At 41.8% G+C, this 20,919-nt stretch overlaps 1 protein-coding gene across 5 annotated transcripts in view; it reads right to left on the reverse strand.

Annotated features, from left to right (window-relative positions):
• The window catches only part of kcnab2a (potassium voltage-gated channel subfamily A regulatory beta subunit 2a), a 134,755-nt gene that overhangs the window by 19,879 nt on the left and 93,957 nt on the right, over positions 1-20,919 (reverse strand). For all 5 annotated transcript variants that reach the window (XM_029775181.1, XM_029775182.1, XM_029775180.1 and 2 more), the window contains 3 exons: positions 1,944-1,987; positions 1,536-1,573; positions 1,169-1,248 (listed from right to left, as the gene is read on the reverse strand). In XM_029775181.1, coding sequence (XP_029631041.1) covers positions 1,169-1,248; positions 1,536-1,573; positions 1,944-1,987 — 162 coding nt within the window. The remainder of the gene's footprint in view (positions 1-1,168; positions 1,249-1,535; positions 1,574-1,943; positions 1,988-20,919) is intronic.

Consider the following 20,919-nt stretch of genomic DNA (forward strand, 5'->3'; position numbering starts at 1 on the left):
CTGCGCTAAACTATGTAGGACACTGGCCTGTTGGAAACTACAACTCCCAAATACATCGCGCAGTTCGGGTGCGATCTGATTTATCTCTAGAGAAACTGCAGCGCATTGAGCTAAATAAATAACTAAAAAAACTATGGAATTAAAACGGATGACGTTGGTCAATGAACGAAAAATAACCGACATTTCAGATGAACACTCAGCACTAATTCAAAATGATAAAGCCATCAACAATTTGTTATTTTCTTTCTTCAGTCTTTTACATAATATTAACACCTTGGGAAATATGCCAGACCATATTGCCACAATGAGAGACCAGTATTTCTTTGGGGAGGATTTAGAGAAGTTAGAGTCTGTTAATCTGAGGTACTGTTGGAAAAGAGTTCATCCTTACTCACAACAAAGATCCATTAATCCAGGACGGTGTATACAGCTGTCTGAGGAGATGTTATGAAGCCCTACAAAGGTTAGAGTTGGCAAAATATCACTGTTCGGGTTCTACTGGTATTCAAGCCATCATGAAAAATCAACCCTTGACCTCTCATCAAAAATACCACTAGAACTCAGTATGATGAATGTTATAAATTAGGTGTTTCTCCCCCCAGGTCTGGAGCTCAAGGCTACAGAGCAATTAATCACTCATGTTTATGTAAACAGTTTTGCAGGCTTATCCAAGGCACGTGTGGATTAAATTGTATGGCCTTGTATTTGCAAACATGCCTGCCAACTACCTACACGGGAGGCCGCCGAGGCGCACACTCATGGTAAGTGCATCAGTGAGCGTTTCATCTGAGCCTCTGGGCCTCAGATCCACCGAACCAGAGGTTTAATCAAATTTAATGAGATCTCTGAAGATGTGTGATGGCCTGGGAGACTCCCTCATCACGACCGCACTGGAAGGACTGGAGCCCAGCACCAGCTTCATTGGTACTAGATGTGAGTCTACACCATATCATTTAGATGAGTCCCCCATCTCGTTAATTAACACACTCATACATTCATTGCCACCTGTTAGGTCAGCGCTCATTCAAACACACTACAGTACATGTGTTAGCCTATGCTTTGCTTGGCTATGTGGCTTTGTGTGGTATGATCCTGTGATTCAGCAGTCATTGATATCTAAGTGATGTCTGCATGAAGATGTGATGTGGACAGGCTGGATGATACTCACTTCCCTGCGGCGTAGACCTCGGCTGTGTCAAACAGATTGATGCCGTTCTCGTAGGCCAGACACAACAGCTGCTCCGCCATCTGTTGGCCGGAGAGTGGAGCGAGGGAGAGGAAAGAAAGAGGAAGGGAGGGGGGGTCGAGAGATCACTGATCGGTGCTTAAGTGTTTTCAACTATTAAAACCCGGGCTGCATGTATGTGGTTGTAACCGCACGCTTCCGTGCTATGGCGCGCGTGTTGCTTCTCTGGCTCGCTATGTGTCAATATGTTTGGAGTGTAAGCAGTGTCTGTTCGAAGTCTTCCTGAGCAGCAGTGGACTGTTGACTGACTGATAGAATAACAGAAAAAACACAATCCATCTGCTCTCACCTCATCCGTTATCTGCCCTCCGAACGTCACCCATGTTCCTACAGAGAGACGACAGGGAGACTGTGTTAGTCGTCTATCAGACTAGAGATACATAGAGAGAGCAGTGTTGAAGAGGCAGTGATGCCACACACTGATTACTGTAGCTTTTTAATTATACTTAGAAGAGATGAGGCTTTGGCACAGTTTGCCATAACAGTGTTAGTCAACAGATGGAGGTCTCAGCTGGCATTTCTGGCATATCTTCACTCTCCAAGATATCTGCTAGGAAAATTATTTGGTGTGAAATAAATTCCCTCTGTGGTTCACTTTGTGTATTTGTAGTGAAAACAGCAACAGTCTGGGTCACTTCTAACACATTTTTGTCTCCTAGCCCCTCCACCACCACCACCCACCCCCTCTAACACTCACCTAGTCCAAGGCAGGACACCCTCAGGCCAGACTTCCCAAGGTTTCTGTCAGAATACAGAGAAAACATTATCCTTAATATGGTGCTGATACTGGCGCTGTGCTTTTTAGTGCTGTAGGTTTTTTATACAGTCAAGCTTTGTTTAAAGTAGTTCCATGCTTCATGACAATGAAGGTATCTGTGTCTCCACTGACAGACAACTGGGAGGTTGTAACAACTATGGCAGTTGATAACCATGACAGCTCACGAAAAAACATTTAGTCTCTCTGTACTCTGGATGCAGATGGAGGCTCAAAGATGCCCACCAGGAACACGGATGCCTGACAGTAAGATTGTGTGCCTGTGTGCATGTGCGTGTGTGTGTGAGCGCGGCCATGTGTGGATAGAGATTCCACAGGAGGGCTGACAAAGGAAGTGTGTGTTAATCTGGCCCAGCATGACATCCTGTGGAATATCTCAGTTCACACCAGGAAGCCTAGGCCCACACCTCAATCCCCTATAGCCAATCACAAGCTTCGACTCCAGCTGGAACCCCTATAGCAATTCCCAGTCCCTAGAAAAATCACAGCTCAGACACAGACTCCACCGCTGACAGACATACAGGTTTGGCTAAGTTCTCTTTTACCTTTCAGCCTAAAAAGTCACAGGTAAAAGAAAGAGAATACACTGGGAAAACCTGCAGTAGGTAACAGGCTTATTCTAGTGTTAGAAATTCAGGCTCACAAAAAGCATATTTATTTTCTCCATCAACATTTCAAGCACATTCAATTATTAATTTAGGCAGTATTCAAAAGATCGAAAGCCTCAAGGTTGCATAGCTTTCTGAACGGTGCATTTAACAGGCTAATATAACTTCACCAGGGCAGCTTTGTCATGGCCAATAACTTCAAAAACATTGTCAAGGCAACACAGAACAGTGAACCACAGAGGACGATTTGAGGCGGTGCTAGGCTACAACCTTTAGTGCTGCACTTGTCATAACGGCTACACCACAGAAATAAGTAGAACCATTTCATGTATTTCTATGGGGTACACAATGTACCTTGTTCCTTCCTTCCTAAGCTCTCAATACGAAGAATCCAATCCAAATATGAGATCCTTAAAGCCGGTGACATAAGCTCAAAACACAATGAACCATACCAACTAAAAACCATAGAGAACCTCGAGTTGCCTTCTGCTGGAGGTAAGTAAGATGTGTGGGATATGGAATGATGTAATGGCTGTTGTGGGAGGAAGAGTGTAGGTATGTCTGTCTAATTTTGTAGGAGTATGATTGTGTGCATGTGGTTATTATTGGAATATACATTTTCGCACTTACTGTGTTTATGTATGAGAGTGTAGCCATAGCTGTGTGTGTGTGTGTGTGTGTGTGTGTGTGTGTGTGTGTGTGTGTGTGTGTGTGTGTGTGTGTGTGTGTGTAGGATTATGAGTGTGTGGGTGTCTTGTGAAGCCATGTAGGTTTTCTACATTGCTGTGGTGACTAAGAACAAAACAATCCATTTATGTTGCTCTGAAAAAGCAAGGGGATCCAAAAAGCCCACTTTACATGTGGACTGAGATTCAAAATAAACCAGCACCATAATTTCAGCTCTTAACAAGCATATGCAGTCCAGATCAAGAAGATTCTCTCCTCAAATGTCGGGTCCTTTAGGGTCTCTTTCATGATATCTTACCATGTGTTATCTGCAAGTCCAGTGCACTAAGAGAGGAAGAGGCGAAGCGGGAAGGCTCCGACCTGTGTGAAAATAAAGCATGGACGTGGGGATTTTTTGTACGGAGGTCAATGAGAGTATGGAATTTGGTCCAAAATGAAATGTAATTGTTAACTTGCTACGTGTGGCCTATATAATCGAATAGAAGTTTCGGAACGCTAAGGTTGTAACAAATGTACTAATGTAAGTGGACGTGCGTGACATAGCACCAACTTTGCAAAAATAGATTTTATACCTTAGTTGTGTCTGTTGTTCACATCCGAATCTGCCATCTCATTGGCTAGAATGTTCCCGCTTCCTCCTGCCTGCCTTCTGCCTTTGCAGCCATTGATTCCCATTGTTAGTGCAGAGACTCCAGCATCTTGTAAGTATAAACAATAATATTTGGTGCAATACAGTACACAGACACACAGTCTGGTCCATTGGCTGGTCCACCTTATGAAAGGCAATTTCTGGATTTTCCAGCAAATAAAAATGGAAGTTGCCTTTTCAAAACAATGGCGGGAAGATGGAACAGGAAACTTGCAAAAGGTGCCACCGATAAGTTTGCTAAATTAAGAAAAAATTGACAGATGAAGACATACATGCGATGAAAGCAGTATAACTCAGGGGAACATTAATGATGTATCAGATTGTTTGCTTGCTATCTAGCTAACGTTTGTGTCTAACGAGGCAAACTACACTAACTGTAAATTCAGGCACGAATACCTGTGATAAAAACAGATAAAGAAAAATAGATACACAAAAGTATGTGGACAAGCCTTCAAATTAGTGGATTCGGCTATTTCAGCCACACATGTTGCTGTCAGGTGTATAAAATTAAGCACACAGCCATGCAATCTCCATAGACAAACATTGTCAGTAGAATGGCCTTACAGAAGAGCTCAGTGACTTTCAACATGGCATCTTCATAGGATGCCACCTTTCCAACAAGTCAGTTAGTCAAATTTCTGCCCTGCAAGAGCTGCCCTGGTCAACTGTAAGTGCTGTTATTGTGAAGTGGAAACGTCTAGGAGCAACAACAGCTCAGCAGCCAAGTGGTAGGCCACACAAGCTCACAGAACGGGACTGCCGAGTGCTAAAGTGCGTAGAAAATCGTATTTCCAAGGTTGCAACACTCACTACAAAGTTCCAAACTGCCTGTAGAAACAACGTCAGGAGTAGAGTTCGAACGATTATGATTTTTCGACGCCGACACCGATTATTGGAGGACCCCAAAAAAAGCCGATACCGATTATTCTGACAATGTTTTACATTTTTTATTTGTATTAATGACAATTACAACAATACTGAATGAACACTTATTTTAACTTAATATAATACATCAATAAAATCAATTTAGCCTCAAATAAATAATGAAACATGTTCAATTTGGTTTAAATAATGCAAAAACATAGTGTTGGAGAAGAAAGTAAAAGTGCAATATGTGCCATGTATAAAAGCTAACGTTTAAGTTCCTTGCTCAGAACCTGAGAACATATGAAAGCTGGTGGTTCCTTTGAACACGAGTCTTCAATATTCCCAGGTAAGAAGTTTTAGGTTGTAGATATTATAGGAATTATAGGACTATTTCTCTCTATACCATTTGTATTTCATATACAGTGGGGGAAAAAGTATTTGATCCCCTGATGATTTTGTATGTTTGCCCACTGATAAAGAAATTATCAGTCTATAATTTTAATGGTAGGTTTATATGAACAGTGAGAGACAGAATAACAACAAAAGAATCCAGAAAAACGCATGTCAAAAATGTTATAAATTGATTTGCATTTTAATGAGGGGAATAAGTATTTGACGCCCTCTCAATCAGAAAGATGTCTGGCTCCCAGGTGTCTTTTATACAGGTAACGAGCTGAGATTAGGAGCACACTCTTAAAGGGAGTGCTCCTAACTGCAGCTTGTTACCTGTAAAAAAGACATGTCCACAGAAGCAATCAATCAATCAGATTCCAAACTCTCCACCATGGCCAAGACCAAAGAGGCTGGAATGGGCTACAAGACCATCGCCAAGCAGCTTGGTGAGAAGGTGACAACATTTGGTGCGATTATTCGCAAATGAAAGAAACACAAAAGAACTGTCAATATCCCTCGGCCTGGGGCTCCATGCAAGATCTCACCTCGTGGGGTTGCAATGATCATGAGAACGGTGAGGAATCAGCCCAGAACTACACGGGAGGATCTTGTCAATGATCTCAAGGCAGCTGGGACCATTGTCACCAAGAAAACAATTGGTAACACACTACGCCGTGAAGGACTGAAATCCTGCAGCGCCCGCAAGGTCCCCCTGCTCAAGAAAGCACATATACATGCCCGTCTGAAGTTTGCCAATGAACATCTGAATGATTCAGAGGACAACTGGTGAAAGTGTTGTGGTTAGATGAGACCAAAATGGAGCTCTTTGGCATCAACTCAACTCGCTGTGTTTGGAGGAGGAGGAATACTGCCTATGACCCCAAGAACACCCTCTCCACCATCAAACATGGAGGTGGAAACATTATGATTTGGGGGTGTTTTTCTGCTAAGGGTACAGGACAACATCACCGCATCATTTGACGGGGCCATGTACTGTCAAATCTTGGGTGAGAACCTCCTTCCCTCAGCCAGGGCATTGAAAATGGGTCGTGGATGGGTATTCCAGCATGACAATGACCCAAAACACACGGCCAAGGCAACAAAGGAGTAGCTCAAGAAGAAGCACATTAAGGTCCTGGAGTGGCCTAGCCAGTCTCCAGACCTTAATCCCATAGAAAATCTATGGAGGGAGCTGAAGGTTCGAGCCTCGAAACCTTAATGACTTGGAGAAGATCTGCAAAGAGGAGTGGGACAAAATCCCTCCTGAGATGTGTGCAAACCTGGTGGCCAACGACAAGAAACGTCTGACCTCTGTGATTGCCAACAAGGGTTTTGCCACCAAGTACTAAGTCATGTTTTGCAGAGGGGTCAAATACTTATTTCGCTCATTAAAATGGAAATAATTTTATAACATTTTTGACATGCGTTTTTCTGGATTTTTTTGTTGTTATTCTGTCTCTCACTGTTCATATAAACCTACCATTAAAATTATAGACCGATCATTTCTTTGTAAGTGGGCAAACGTACAAAATCAGCAGGGGATCAAATACTTTTTCCCCCCACTGTACCTTTGACTATTGGATGTTCTTATAGGCACTTTAGTATTGCCAGTGTAACAGTATAGCTTCCGTCCCTCTCCTCGCTCCTACCTGGGCTCGAACCAGGAACACATCGACAACAGCCACCCTCGAAGCAGCGTTACCCATGTAGAGCAAGGGGAACAACCACTTCCAAGTCTCAGAGCGAGTGACGTTTGAAACACTATTAGCGCGCACCTGCTAACTAGCTAGCCATTTCACATGGGTTACACCAGCCTAATCTCGGGGGTTGATAGGCTTGAAGTCATAAACAACGCAATGCTTGAAGAATTGCGAAGAGCTGCTGGCAAAACGCACAAAGGTGCTGTTTGAATGAATGCTTACGAGCCTGCTGCTGCCTACCATCGCTCAGTCAGACTGCTCTATCAAATATCAAATCATAGACTTAATTATAAGATAATAACACACAGAAATATGAGCCTTTGGTCATTAATATGGTCGAATCCGGAAACACTCATTTCGAAAACGAAACGTTTATTATTTCAGTGAAATACGGAACTGTTCCGTATTTTATCTAATGGGTGGCATCCCTAAGTCTAAATATTCCTCTTACATTGCACAACCTTCAATGTTATGTCATAATTATGCACAATTCTGGCAAATTAATTACGGCCTTTGTTAGGAATAAATGGACTTCACACAGTTCGAAATGAGCCAACCAGCCCAAACTGCTGTATATACCCTGACTGCTTGCACGGAACGCAAGAGAAGTGACACAAATTCATGTTAGCAGGCAATATTAACTAAATATGCAGGTTTACAAATATATACTTGTGTATTGATTTTAAAGAAAGGCATTGATGTTTATGGTTAGGTACATTGGTGCAACGACAGTGCTTTTTTCGTAAATGCGCTTGTTAAATCATCACCGTTTGTCGAAGTAGGCTGTGATTCGATGAGAAATTAACAGGCACTGCATCGATTATATGCAACGCAGGACACGTTAGATAAACTAGTAATATCATCAACCATGTGTAGTTAACTAGTGATTATGTCAAGATTGATCGTTTTTTATAAGAGAAGTTTAATGCTAGCTAGCAACTTACCTTGGCTTCTTGCTGCCCTCACAGAACAGGTAGTCAGCCTGCCATGCAGGCTCCTCGTGGAGTGCAATGTAAGGCAGGTGGTTAGAGCGTTGGACTCGTAACCGGAAGGTTGCAAAAACGAATCCCCCCTGAACAAGGCAGTAACCCCCGTTCCTAGGCCGTCATTGAAAATAAGAATGTGTTCTTAATCTGACTTACCTAGTTAAATAAAGGTGTAAAAAAAATATATATATAATTTTTTTATATATTCAAAAAATTTAAAATAAAAATCGGCAAATCGGTGGCCAAAAATACCGATTACCGATTGTTATGAAAACTTGAAAATCGGCCCTAATTAAATCGGCCATACCGATTAATCGGTCGACCTCTAGTCAGGAGCTTCATGAAATGTGTTTCCATGGCCGAGCAGCCTACCTGCCCGAATACATAGTGCCAACTATAAAGTTTGGTGGAGGAGGAATAATGGTCTGGGGCTGTTTTTCATGGTTCGGGCTAGGCCCATTAGTTTCAACGCTACAGCATACAATGACATTCTGTGCTTCTAACTTTTTGTTAACAGTTTGGGGAAGGCCCTTTCCTGTTTCAGTATGACAATGCCCCCATGCAAAAAGCGAGGTCCATACAGAAATGGTTTGTTGAGATTGCTGTGGAAGAACTTGAACTTTTTTCAATAAATAAATAAATAAATAAATAAATATATATACACACACACATACATACATACACACACACACAAATAATAATAAAAACAATTTTATATATATATATATAATATATATATATATATATATATATATATATATAATATATAATATATATATATATATATATAATATATATATATATATATATATATATATATATAATATATAATATATATATATATATATATATATATATATATATATATATATATATATATATATATATATATATATATCCCCCACATCAACAGGACAGCAGTGGAAAAGGTGGAAACCTCAGGAGGCTGAAGAAATTTGGCTTTTCACCTAAAACCCTCACAAACTTTTACAGATGAACAACTGAGAGCATCCTGTCGGGCTGTATCACCGCCTGGTACGGCAACTGCAACGCCCACAACTGCAGGGCATTCCAGAGGGTGATGCGGTCTGCAAACTACCTGCCCTTCAGGACACCTACAGCATCTGTCACAGGAAGGCCAAAAAGATCATCAAGGACAACAACCACCCGAGCCACTGCCTGTTCACCCCACTATCATCCAGAAGGCAAGGTCAGTACAGGTGCATCAAAGCTGGGACCGAGACTGAAAACAGCTTCTATCTCAAGGCCATCACAATTAAATAGCCATCACTAGCACAGAGAGGCTCCTGCCAACATACAGACTTGAACTCATTGGCCACTTTAATAAATGGAACACATTGCTCGTCCATATATTTATATATTCTTAATTCTATTCCTTTACTTAGATGTGAGTATTAGGTATTTGTTGTGAAATTGTTAGATATTACTTGTTAGATATTGCTGTACTGTCGGAAGTAGAAGCAAAAGCATTTCGCTACACTAACAATAACATCTGCTAAACATGTATGTGACCAATACAATTTGATCCATCTGTGGAACCCCTCCATATCAAAACCAAACATGGATTCCATGTTGTGTTTTTGCTTTGCGAGTCCACCGGTCTGTTTCACACCTGTTTGTCTAGCTAATCAGTTTTGCAATACGGGCACCGTGCTGCCAGACGGGAAGTAGTGGAAACGTGTGCACGCCATGCGAGAACAAAACATTGTCATCCATATTAGATGTTGATATGGGGAGGAGGGGGTAGCATCTAAACACTGGATTTAACAGATTCTTGTTCACTGCTCGGCAAAGCAAACGACAACTTCCCAATCAGAACAGTCTACCGATTATGGATATAGCTTGCGACGCGGGACACATGGTGCTAGCAGATACAATCATTGGACCGTGAGTTATCCTGAACACATTTGCTATGGGATACGATCAGAGCTCGTCTTATTAATGAAATAATTCATTTGAGGTCTAATACTGGGCTAAGGTTAACTCCGCTCCCCTCAGACCCACCACTTCTACTGATCTACAATCAACCACGTTTTAATTGCCTTCACTAGAATGGACCATGGGGCAATGGTTCCACCACATTTTAAAAAGAGATAAGGATCAAACAAACAGCTGAGAACTCTGATTAAACATTTAAAAAGCAGTCTTGATGTATTTGCAGGAAGGTCTTGTTTCGACCGTTCATAACGGAAAACATTCTCTACTGTTTGGGCCTACAGTAGCCAATGTTGTTTTTCACCTGTAGACACTGAATCAGGTTGTCGATGAAACGATTGGGTGAGGACTGTTGTCATGGCTTGAGGTATTATACATCAAAACGCAAATGCTTAATAAGATTAAAAGAACGGTGCACATGGCCTTCACACACACTCCGTGCAACCTGCTCAGAAAGGAGATGTACAGTAAAGCTGTTAGCCCAGATAAATTGGGAAGCATGCTTCTGGACTACAGTCACAACAATTGCCATAAATTGTTATTCCAGAATCACAGTGTTGTTCAACTACAAGTGCAGGACAGGTGTTTATTTGAGTTAGGTCCTTCACAAAAAGTAACCGACAGATCAGACACCCAGTCTGGTCTCTGTCATTGTTCACCTAGAGACGATACATCCCTTTATCAGTTCTGTGTAGTGCAAAATATTTTATCAGGCTGGCTGTTGATACTGCATGTTGGCCCTGGGCTATCATTCACCTCTATGCCCTCCCCTGCAGGAATCTGGTAGCAGTACTATAGCAGGCTGGTTTGATTTGGGGTCAGTTTGCTGCTACGCCTCCCTGGACACAGACAGGAAGAGTAAGGTCACCTACATCTCTTACCCTCTTCAATTATGGACTACCAACACACACTGCATTACACTACAGTCAGGAGCATGAGCAGCCTCAACACATTATGAGTGGACTCAATGACCACTGACTGTGTGAGAGTTATTTAACTGGATATCTAACAAATGGCCCAGTGTCAGAGCCTCTGGGCCATTTGTACTAGTGGCCTCATGCAGGGCCGGATTAAGAAATCATAGGACCCGGTGCATTGTTAAAAAAAAAAGAAGTTGTGCAAAAAATATAATAGAAGTTGTGCAAAAGCGTTTTTAGGATTTCTGCATATTTATTTTTATTTTTTTAATTAATCAGGGCATCCCCCTCAAGAATCGGCCTTTTAAAAAATGCATTTCATGCAATTCTACGTAATTTACACGACAGAAGACATTAGCCAAATATTTTGTAATACCAAACAAATGAATGAAATGAGTGGCTACTCTGACACTGACAAACTGAGATCAATCAAGTCTTGAATTCAAACAAATAATAACCCAGGCAAATGAAGCAACACACAGATTGTACAATATTAGGAGGAGAAATAGTGCCTTGCAAAAGTATTCACTCCTTTGGTGTTTTTCCTATTTTGTTGCATTACAACCTGTAATTTAAATTGATTTTTATTTGGATTTCATGTAATGGACATACAAAATAGTCCACATTGGTGAAGTGAAAAATATATATAAAAAAAAAAAAAAAAAAAAGGAAAAGTGGTGCGTGCATATATATTCACACCCTTTGCTAGGAAGCCCCTAAATAAGATCTGGTGCAACCAGTAACCTTCAGAAGTCACATAATTAGTTAAATAAAGTCCACCTGTGTGCAATCTAAGTGTCACATGATCTGTCACATGATCTCAGTACATATACACATGTTCTGAAAGGCCCCAGAGTCTGCAACACCACTAAGCAAGGGGCACCACCAAGCAAGCGGACCATGAAGACCAATGAGCTCTCCAAACAGGTCAGGGACAAAGTTGTGGAGAAGTACAGATCAGGGTTGGGTTATAAAAAAATATCCGAAACATCACACGGAGCACCATTAAATCCATTATAAAAAAATGGAAAGAATATGGCACCATAACAAGCCTGCCAATAGAGGGCCGCCCACCAAAACTCACAGACAAGGCAAGGAGGGCATTAATCAGAGAGGCAACAAAGAGACCAAAGATAACCCTGAAGGAGCTGCAAAGCTCCACAGTGGAGATTGGAGTATCTGTCCATAGGATCACTTTAAGCCGTACACTCCGCAGAGGTGGGCTTTAAAGAAGAGTGGCCATAAAAAAAGCCATTGCTTCAAGAAAAAAATAAGCAAACATGTTTGGTGTTTGCCAAAAGGCATGTGCGAGACTCCCCAAATATAAGGAAGAAGGTACTCTGGTCAGATGAGACTAAAATTGAGCTTTCTGGCAATCAAGGAAAATGCTATGTATGGCACAAACCCCGAGAACACCATCCCACAGTGAAGCATGGTAGTGGCAGCATCCTGCTGTGGGGATGTTTTTCATTGGCAGGGACTTGGAAACTGGTCAGAATTGAAAGAACGATGGATGGCGCTAAATACAGGGAAATTCTTGAGGGAAACCTGTTTCACTTTTCCAGAGATTTGAGACTGGGACGGAGGTTCACCTTCCAGCAGGACAATGACCCTAAGCATACTGCTAAAGCAACACTCGAGTGGTTTAAGGGGAAACATTTAAATGTCTTGGAATGGCCTAGTCAAAGCCCAGACCTCAATCCAATTGAGAATCTGTGGTATGATTTAAAGATTGCTGTATACCAGCGGAACCCATCCAACTTGAAGGAGCTGGAATAGTTTTGCCTTGAAGAATGGGCAAACATTCCAGTGCCTAGATGTGCCAAGCTTATAGAGACATATCCCAAGAGACTTGCAGCTGTAATTGCTGCAAAAGGTGGCTCTATGAAGTATTGACTTTGGGGGGGTGAATAGTTATGCAAGCTCAAGTTCAGTTTTTTTTTGTCTTATTTTTTTATTGTGAAACAAACAAGAAATGTTTTGCATCTTCAAAGTGGTGGGCATGTTGTGTAAATCAAATTATACAAACCCCCCAAAAATCTATTTCAATTCCAGGTTGTAAGGCAACAAAATAGGAAAAATGCCAAGGGGGTGAATACTTTCGCAAGGCACTGTAGATAGGATATATATTTGACACACCTACTCATTCAAGGGTTTTTATTTTTACTATTTTCTACATTGTATAATAATAGTGAAGACATCAAAACTATGAAATAACACATACGGAATTATGTAGCAACCAAAACAAAAGACCTGTCTGGGCTAGGGGGCAGTATTGAGAATTTTGGAAAAATATGTTCCCATTTTTAACTGCCTCCTACACCAACTCAGAAGCTAGAATATGCATATTATTGTTCAGGTTTGGATAGAAAACACTCTGAATTTTCTAAAACTGTTTGAATGGTGTCTGTGAGTATAACAGAACTCCTATGGCAGGCAAAAACCTGACAAGGTTTCAAGCAGGAAGTACCCTGTCTGACAAGGAGTCGTGCGTCTTGCATCTTTTTATTGAAAAGTAAGGATCTTAGCTGTAACGTGACAATTCCCAGGGCTCCAATAGGCTCTCAGAGCCCGCGAAATAACTGAAGGTTTACGAGGGAGCCTCAGGTTGAAACATATTATCGCCTTTTGTAAGTGGATGCTCCGAGGACCTTTGAATGATGCGCGTGCATGAGTCGCTTCTGAGGAGAAATTTTATTCGGCTGTTTAGGCTCAATGCATACTCCCGGTCGGAATATTATCACTTCTCTACGACATAAATGGCATAAAAATTGGTTTTAAACAGCGGTTGACATGCTTCGAAGTACGGTAATGGAATATTTAGACATTTTTGACACGCCAATGCGCCATGCGCGAAACCGGGAAGAAGCATTCTAGAACTCACGAACAAAACGTCGCTGTTTGGATATAACGATGGATTATTTGGGACCAAACCAACATTTGTTATTGAAGTAGAAGTCCTGGCAGTGTATTCTGATGAAGAACAAGCAAGGTAAGAACATTTTTCTTATAGGAAATGTGATTTTGGTGGATGCTGACCTGGGTGGGTATCTAAATAGCTAGCCCTGTAATGCCGGGCTATGTACTTAGATTATTGCAAAATGTGCTTCATCCGAAAAGCTATTTTAAAATCGGACATATCGAGTGCATAGAGGAGTAATGTATCTATAATTCTTAAAATAATTGTTATGCTTTTTGTGAACGTTTATCGTGAGTAATTTAGCAAACTGTTAGTAAATTCAACGGAAGTTTGCCGGGGGTTATGCGTTTTCTGAACGTCACATGCTAATGCAAAAAGCTGTTTTTTGATATAAATATGAACTTGATTGAACAGACATGCATGTATTGTATAACACAATGTCCTAGGTGTGTCATCTGATGAAGATCATCAAAGGTTAGTGCTGTATTTAGCTGTGGTTTGGGTTTATGTGACATGATATGCTAGCTTGAAAAATGGCTGTCTGATTTTTTCTGGCTGGGCACTCTGCTGACATAATCTAATGTTTTGCTTTCGTTGTAAAGCCTTTTTGAAATCGGACAGTGGGGTTAGATTAACGAGATTCTTGTCTTTAAATAGCTGTAAAATAGTCATATGTTTGAGAAATTGAAGTAATAGTATTTCTAACGATTCAAAAATCGCGCCACTGGAATATCAGTAGCTGTTACGTAGGTGGGACGAAATCGTCCCACATACCCCAGACAGGTTAAACAAATCAAAATATATTTTAGATTACTCAATGTAGCCACCCTTTCCCTTGATGATTGCCAAGCATGTGCAAAGCTTTCTCTCAACCAGCTTTTCCAACAGTCTTAAAGGAGTTCCCACATATGCTCAGCACTTGTTGGCTGCTTTTCCTTCACTCTGCGGTCCAACTTATCCCAAACCATTTCAATTGGGTTGAGGTCGGGTGATTGTGGAGGCCAGGTTATCTGATCCAGCACTCCATCACTCTCCTTCTTGGTAAAATAGCCTTTACACAGCCTGGAGGTGTGTTGGGTCATTATCATTTGTTTTTCAACAGGACAGTCACACTAAGCGCAAACCAGATGGGATGGCGTATTGCTGCAGAATGCTGTGGCAGCCATGCTGGTTAAATGTGCCTTAAATTCTAAATAAATCACCGACGGTGTCACCAGCAAAGCACCCCCACACCTCCTCCATGCTTAATGGTGGGAACCACACATGCGGAGATCATCCGTTCATCTACTCGGTGTCTCACATAGACACGGCGGTTGGAACCAAAAATGTCAGATTTTGACTCATCAGACCAAAGGACAGATTTCCCCCTGTCTAATGTCAATTACTTGTGTTTCTTGGCCCAAACAAGTCTCTTCCTTCTTATTGGTGTCCTTTAGTAGTGTTTTTTTTGCAGAAATTTGACCATGAAGGCCTGATTCACGCAGTCTCCTCTGTCGTTTCTCTTTGCTTATTTTAGCTGTTCTTGCCATAATATGGACTTGGTCTTTTACCAAATAGGGCCATCTTCTGTATACCACCCTTACCTTGTCACAACACAACTGACTGGCTCAAACGCATTAAGGAAAGAAATTCCACAAATGAAATTTTAATAAGGCTGTTAATTGAAAAGCATTCCTGGTGAAGCTGGTTGAGAGAATGCCATCAGTGTGCAAAGCTGTCATCAAGGCAAAGGGTGGCTACTTTGAAGAATCTCAAATATAAGATATTTTTTGATTTGTTGACTTTTTTTTGTGTGACTTTTTTTGGTTACTACATGACTCCATATGTGTTATTTCATAGTTGTGATGTTTTCACTATTATTCTACAATGTAAAAAATAGTAAAATAAAGAAAAACCCTTGAATGAGTAGGTGTGTCCAAACTTTTGACTTGTACTGTATGTGTGTTTATGTAATATCAATTCAGCCTGTATGAGCACTGAGTACACCACCTACATCAAGCCTAAAAGCAGCAGCAGCACACTACCTGAGAATGCACCCTGGGTCTGAATGCAAACCTATACGCCCCCGTCTCTATCGTCCTGATAGTGATGGGTACATGTACATGGAAATGAACAGATTGCAGGCACAGAAGGCTTTCCATTCCCGAGGCTGGATCTGTTTTTTGCCTGGGGCTGGGCACTTCAAGAGGCTGAGTTAAGGTGCCCATAGGGGTGGAAATGGATCAGTTTCCCTAGGCAGGAGAGGGGTGGATCATCCATGGGATTAACTGTATACGCTTAAGAAAACTGGTGCAAAAAAGCTTAATCACTAGATCACAGATCATTACCACACTGCATCATTTAGTGCCATATGACACTATTTACAGTAGAGTAGAACTAAAAGATTCATAACACGGATAACCATGCATCATCTAATATACTGTATACTTTAAAGGACCAATGCAGTTTTTATCTCAATATCAAATAGGGTCTCAACTTACCGAGTTAAAATAAACACAATTTTACACACACACACACACACACACACACACACACACACACAAAAATGGACACGCCTATTCATTCAAAGGGTTTTTCTATATTTTTAATATTTTCTACATTGTAGGATAATAGTGAAGACATCTAAACTATGAAATAACACATATGGAATCATGTAGTAACCTAAAGTGTTATATCAAAATATATTTTATATTTGAGATTCTTCAAAGTAGCCACCCTTTGTCTTGATGACAGCTTTGCACACTCTTGGCATTCTCTCAACCAGCTACAGCAGGAATACTTTTCCAACAGTCTTGAAGGAGTTCCCCACATATGCTGAGAACTTGTTGGCTGCATTTCCTTCACTCTGCGGTCCCACTCATCCCAAACCATCTCAATTGGGTTGAGGTTGGGTGTATGTGGAGGCCAGGTCATCTGATGCAGCACTCCATCACTCTCCTTTCATGGATATACATTTTTTTTTGGGGGGGGGGGATTGATCTGAAGGCCTTCAAAAAAGGGAGGGGGGGCGCCAGTTGCCCATCCCTGGTCTAGGTTGTCTGGTATTATGGAGCTGATGTGTGCCATAACAAGCCTTTCAAAGCAAGGTAGTCATTGTGGCAGGTAGCCTTAGAGTTCTTGCGAATAGGAATGGTGGTCAGCTTGAGACATGTGGGAGTTACAGATAGGGACAGGTTAAAAATGACTGTGAATATGCATGCCAGCTGTTTGGCACATACTCTGAGACCGCACCTTGGAATACCGTCCGTCCCTGCGGCCTAGCGAGTGTTGACCGGATTAAAAACCTTACGTTGGCCTTGGAGAGCGAGACAACCAAGATCCCTGGGTCGGCGGGGGGCCCTCATGCACGGTTCGGTGTTGTTTTTGTCTTAGCATGCATAAAATGCATTGAGTTCTTCTTGTAGGGAGGCATCGTTGGGAAGATCAGAGCTGGGACTTTGGAGTCCGTAATGGACTATAGCCCCTGCCACTCGGAGGCTGTGTAATAGGATTCCACCTTGTTCCTATATTGTCCTTTTGATGGCTCTGTGGAGGTCCTAGTGGGACTTCTTGAACTTGTTTGTGTCTTCAGTCATAGCCTCAGGGTTGGCTGCGACAGCCCTGTCCTTTAGCTTAGCACCAATCTCAGTGTTAATACAGGGCTTTTGATTGGGGAAGCAGCAAACCTTTACTGTGGGGACAATGTCGGCAATGCATTTCCTAATGAAGCCGGTGGAGGTGATTAGCCTGTCGATGCTACTGTATCAGCGGAGTCCTGGTACATATTCCAGTCAGCGTTAGCAAAGCAGTCCTGCAGCATAGCCTCTAGTATGGAGAACCACTTCTCTACGGAGTGTGTCACGGTTACTTCCTGTTTGATCTTCTGCTTGTTGACCGGGAGCAGGAGTACAGAATCATGATATGCCGAAGGGTTTGATGAGGGAGGGCCTTGTATGCTTGCTTGTGGGTAGAGTAACAGTGGTCTAGGACTATCGCCCCTAGTGGAAGTTGGGCATCACGTGTCTTAATGACGCAGAATTAAAATCATGGTTTCCTGCTTGTTTATAGCCTCGTACAGTTCGTTAAGTGCCAGCTTGTTGTTTTTCTTGTCCTGGAGTGGAATATACCAAACATTAGGAACACCTTCCTAATATTGAGTTGCACTCCCTTTTATCCCTCAGAACAGCCTCAATGTGTCGGGTCATGGACTCCACAAGGTGTCGAAAGCGTTCCACAGGGATGTTGGCCCATGTTGAATCCAATGCTTCCCACAGTTGTGTCAAGCTGGCTGGATGTTCTTGGGTGGTGGACCGTTCTTGATACACACTGACAAACCTACAGTAGCGGTGTTGCAGTTCCTGACACAAACCGGTACACTTGGCACCTACTACCATACCCCGTTCAAAGGCACTTCAATCTTTTGTCTTACCCTCTGAATGGCATACATACATTATGTCTCAATGGTCTCAAGGATTAAAATCCTTCTTTAACCTGCCCCTCCCCCCCATCTACACTGAATTGGATTTAGAAGTGACATCAATAAGGGATAATAGCTTTCACCTGGATTCACCTGGTCAGTCTATGTCATGGAAAGAGCAGGTGTTTCTTAATGTTTTGTATACTCAGTCTATACAGCAGTCACGATAACCACTAAAAACTCTTGGGAGGTAGATAGTAGTTTGCAGACCGTAAGCTACACAAACTAATAGTATAATTATAGGACGCTTATAGAGAGCAGCATCATTGTCACCAACATCTTGTATCTGACCATGCAGACTGCAGTGTGAACAGCAAGAAAGTGCAAGTGACTGTGGTCAAGCCTATTCTGCTCTTTAGTTGAGTGACAAGGGACATGGCTTGGTGTGAGAAGTGGCATGCAGCAGGAGGGAGAAAGACGACTCAAGTAGCAAACAGAGTAAACTATAAAAACAGATATTACAAGTGCTGGAGCTGTGCATCACATTTAACAAACCAAACATTGAAATACAGTTACAGGGGGTGAAGTAAAACCCAATAAAGTACAGTATACCGCCCAGCCCTACCGTATATTAACTTAAACCGCCTGGTGATGTTACCAGGCAAGCCAAATTTCCACCCATGCAAAACCTGCGGATTAGAATGTCCTATGTATATTGTATTTTCAACCCGCAACTATCAGGAAATAACAAACATGTTGCACACTTTTACAGTGTAAGTTAAATCAGATGTTGTACAATATGATACAAAACCATCATTTCTACTGCACTGGGCCTTTAATGTGCTATTTACAGTCCATTGTCCTTTACATTCCGTTTCCCGTGATTAAATAAAGCCTCTAAGTAACTCCCCATGGTATGCTATATTATTAAACCATTCTGCACCAATTCATTTAACACTAATCATGTCACATGGACGGTTTAAAGGCATGTTACAGAGAGTAACACAAAATCATTGTCAACATAACTGACACACTATCCTCAAAAAATATAATAATGTCACTAATAATTTACAAATGTAAGCCGCTGTACTGTACATATCATCCAACATAGATGGTCTTTCTAAACAGTTCAGTCACACAATGTGGAAAACATGACATAATTCTAGCTTTGTTTCCTTCATCAGCTTAGATATTGACACATATACAGATGTGCTTTAGTGGGATGTAGCCGAAGAAACAGGATGCAAATAGTCAACATAAATGTCTCCAAACATATTTGAAAGCAAAAAGGCGATTGGCATGTGAAGGACACGATTTGCTGACGGATATGAAAGCTATATGTCTATTCCTTGCAGCACATAGCAGGATGGATTAATACATCTATTTCCAGTGTGTTTAAGAAATACAATAACACGCTTAGAGAGAGGATGAGATGAGTGCAGAGTGCTGCTAACGCAGAAACACGCAGCTCAGAGCAGCACAGGCTCTAATTAAACTGTATCAGTCAGGCAAGGAGAAAACAGCTCTCTCCCCATTCAACTAAACATGTTCCCATCAGTGCACATCTCTCACACACATCCACACAGTGCACTTACTCAGACACAAACACAATCTCTATGCATATAGAGACACACACACACACACATCAATAAATTGACTATTCTACAGTTTGGCAATTCACCCTAACATGCCCCTAGAATACAGATGCCAAGTGTTATTTTCTTGTGCATTAAAGATAGGCTAGTGTTTACAGTAAGTGGCTATGTATGTAGCTGAGGCTGCTGCAGTATACAGTCCTATCAGTGTTTGTACTGGAGTAGAGTGGCTACAGTACAATAGGCCTAAGTATCCTGCTCTGTGTTCCTCTCTAAAGAGACAGATTTGAAGTAGGAGTAAAGCCCATGGAGAGCCTCTCGGAGTGCAATATGAAGTCCTTATGTTAGGACACCCAAATCACACACACCCACTCCTTTTGTCACAAATACCACACTGCCATCTGCTCAGGTACAGTCTAAAAACGACAAGACTTTAAAGTAAAACAGCCAATGCAGATGGACTGCTGAATCAGTTTTATAGGTAGGTGGGAGCAGGGTGGTGTTGCGTCTCCATCTCTGATAGCGAGCTCACACCTGAACACAGCAGTTTGATTTAAACACCATCTGCTTAGTTCACACACAGACTCTGCCCGTTAGTTATACTGGGCACTGATTCAGTTTCAACTTTACAACTATAACACTGGGTGTCCAGAGCCCGTCAGCAGTCCTAATTCCTGGCAGCCAATTACTCTTTAACTATATCCTGCAGGGTAAAGTGAGTCAGCTCCTCACATTTACATGGTCACTGCAGTAAAAGATGTAAAACCAGGGACAAGCCTCTACTGCTTATTCAAACCCAAGTCACAAATACCTTATTGTATTTCAGAAAACAGCTTCAAATAACCTCCACTTAAAGTCAACTCAAGAGTTTAAACACATAATGAACGGTCCATTGTCTAGCTGTGGATATTCAGTCCCAGCCTCTTTGCTGTTCATTGGGCTGTTCTAAGCCCAGCCTCCAGGGGATGGTGGCCAGAGTAGAGCGAGAGAAACAAATGAGGCTGGGCTGAGAAGAAAGAGAGAGAAACAGATGAAGCTGGGCTGAGAAGAAAGAGAGAGAAACAGATGAAGCTGGGCTGAGAAGAAAGAGAGAGAAACAGATGAAGCTGGGCTGAGAAGAAAGAGAGAGAAACAGATGAAGCTGGGCTGAGAAGAAAGAGAGAGAAACAGATGAAGCTGGGCTGAGAAGAAAGAGAGAGAAACAGATGAAGCTGGGCTGAGAAG

This window comes from Salmo trutta, chromosome 14 (assembly GCF_901001165.1).
Source record: "Salmo trutta chromosome 14, fSalTru1.1, whole genome shotgun sequence".
Lineage (NCBI taxonomy): Eukaryota > Metazoa > Chordata > Actinopteri > Salmoniformes > Salmonidae > Salmo > Salmo trutta.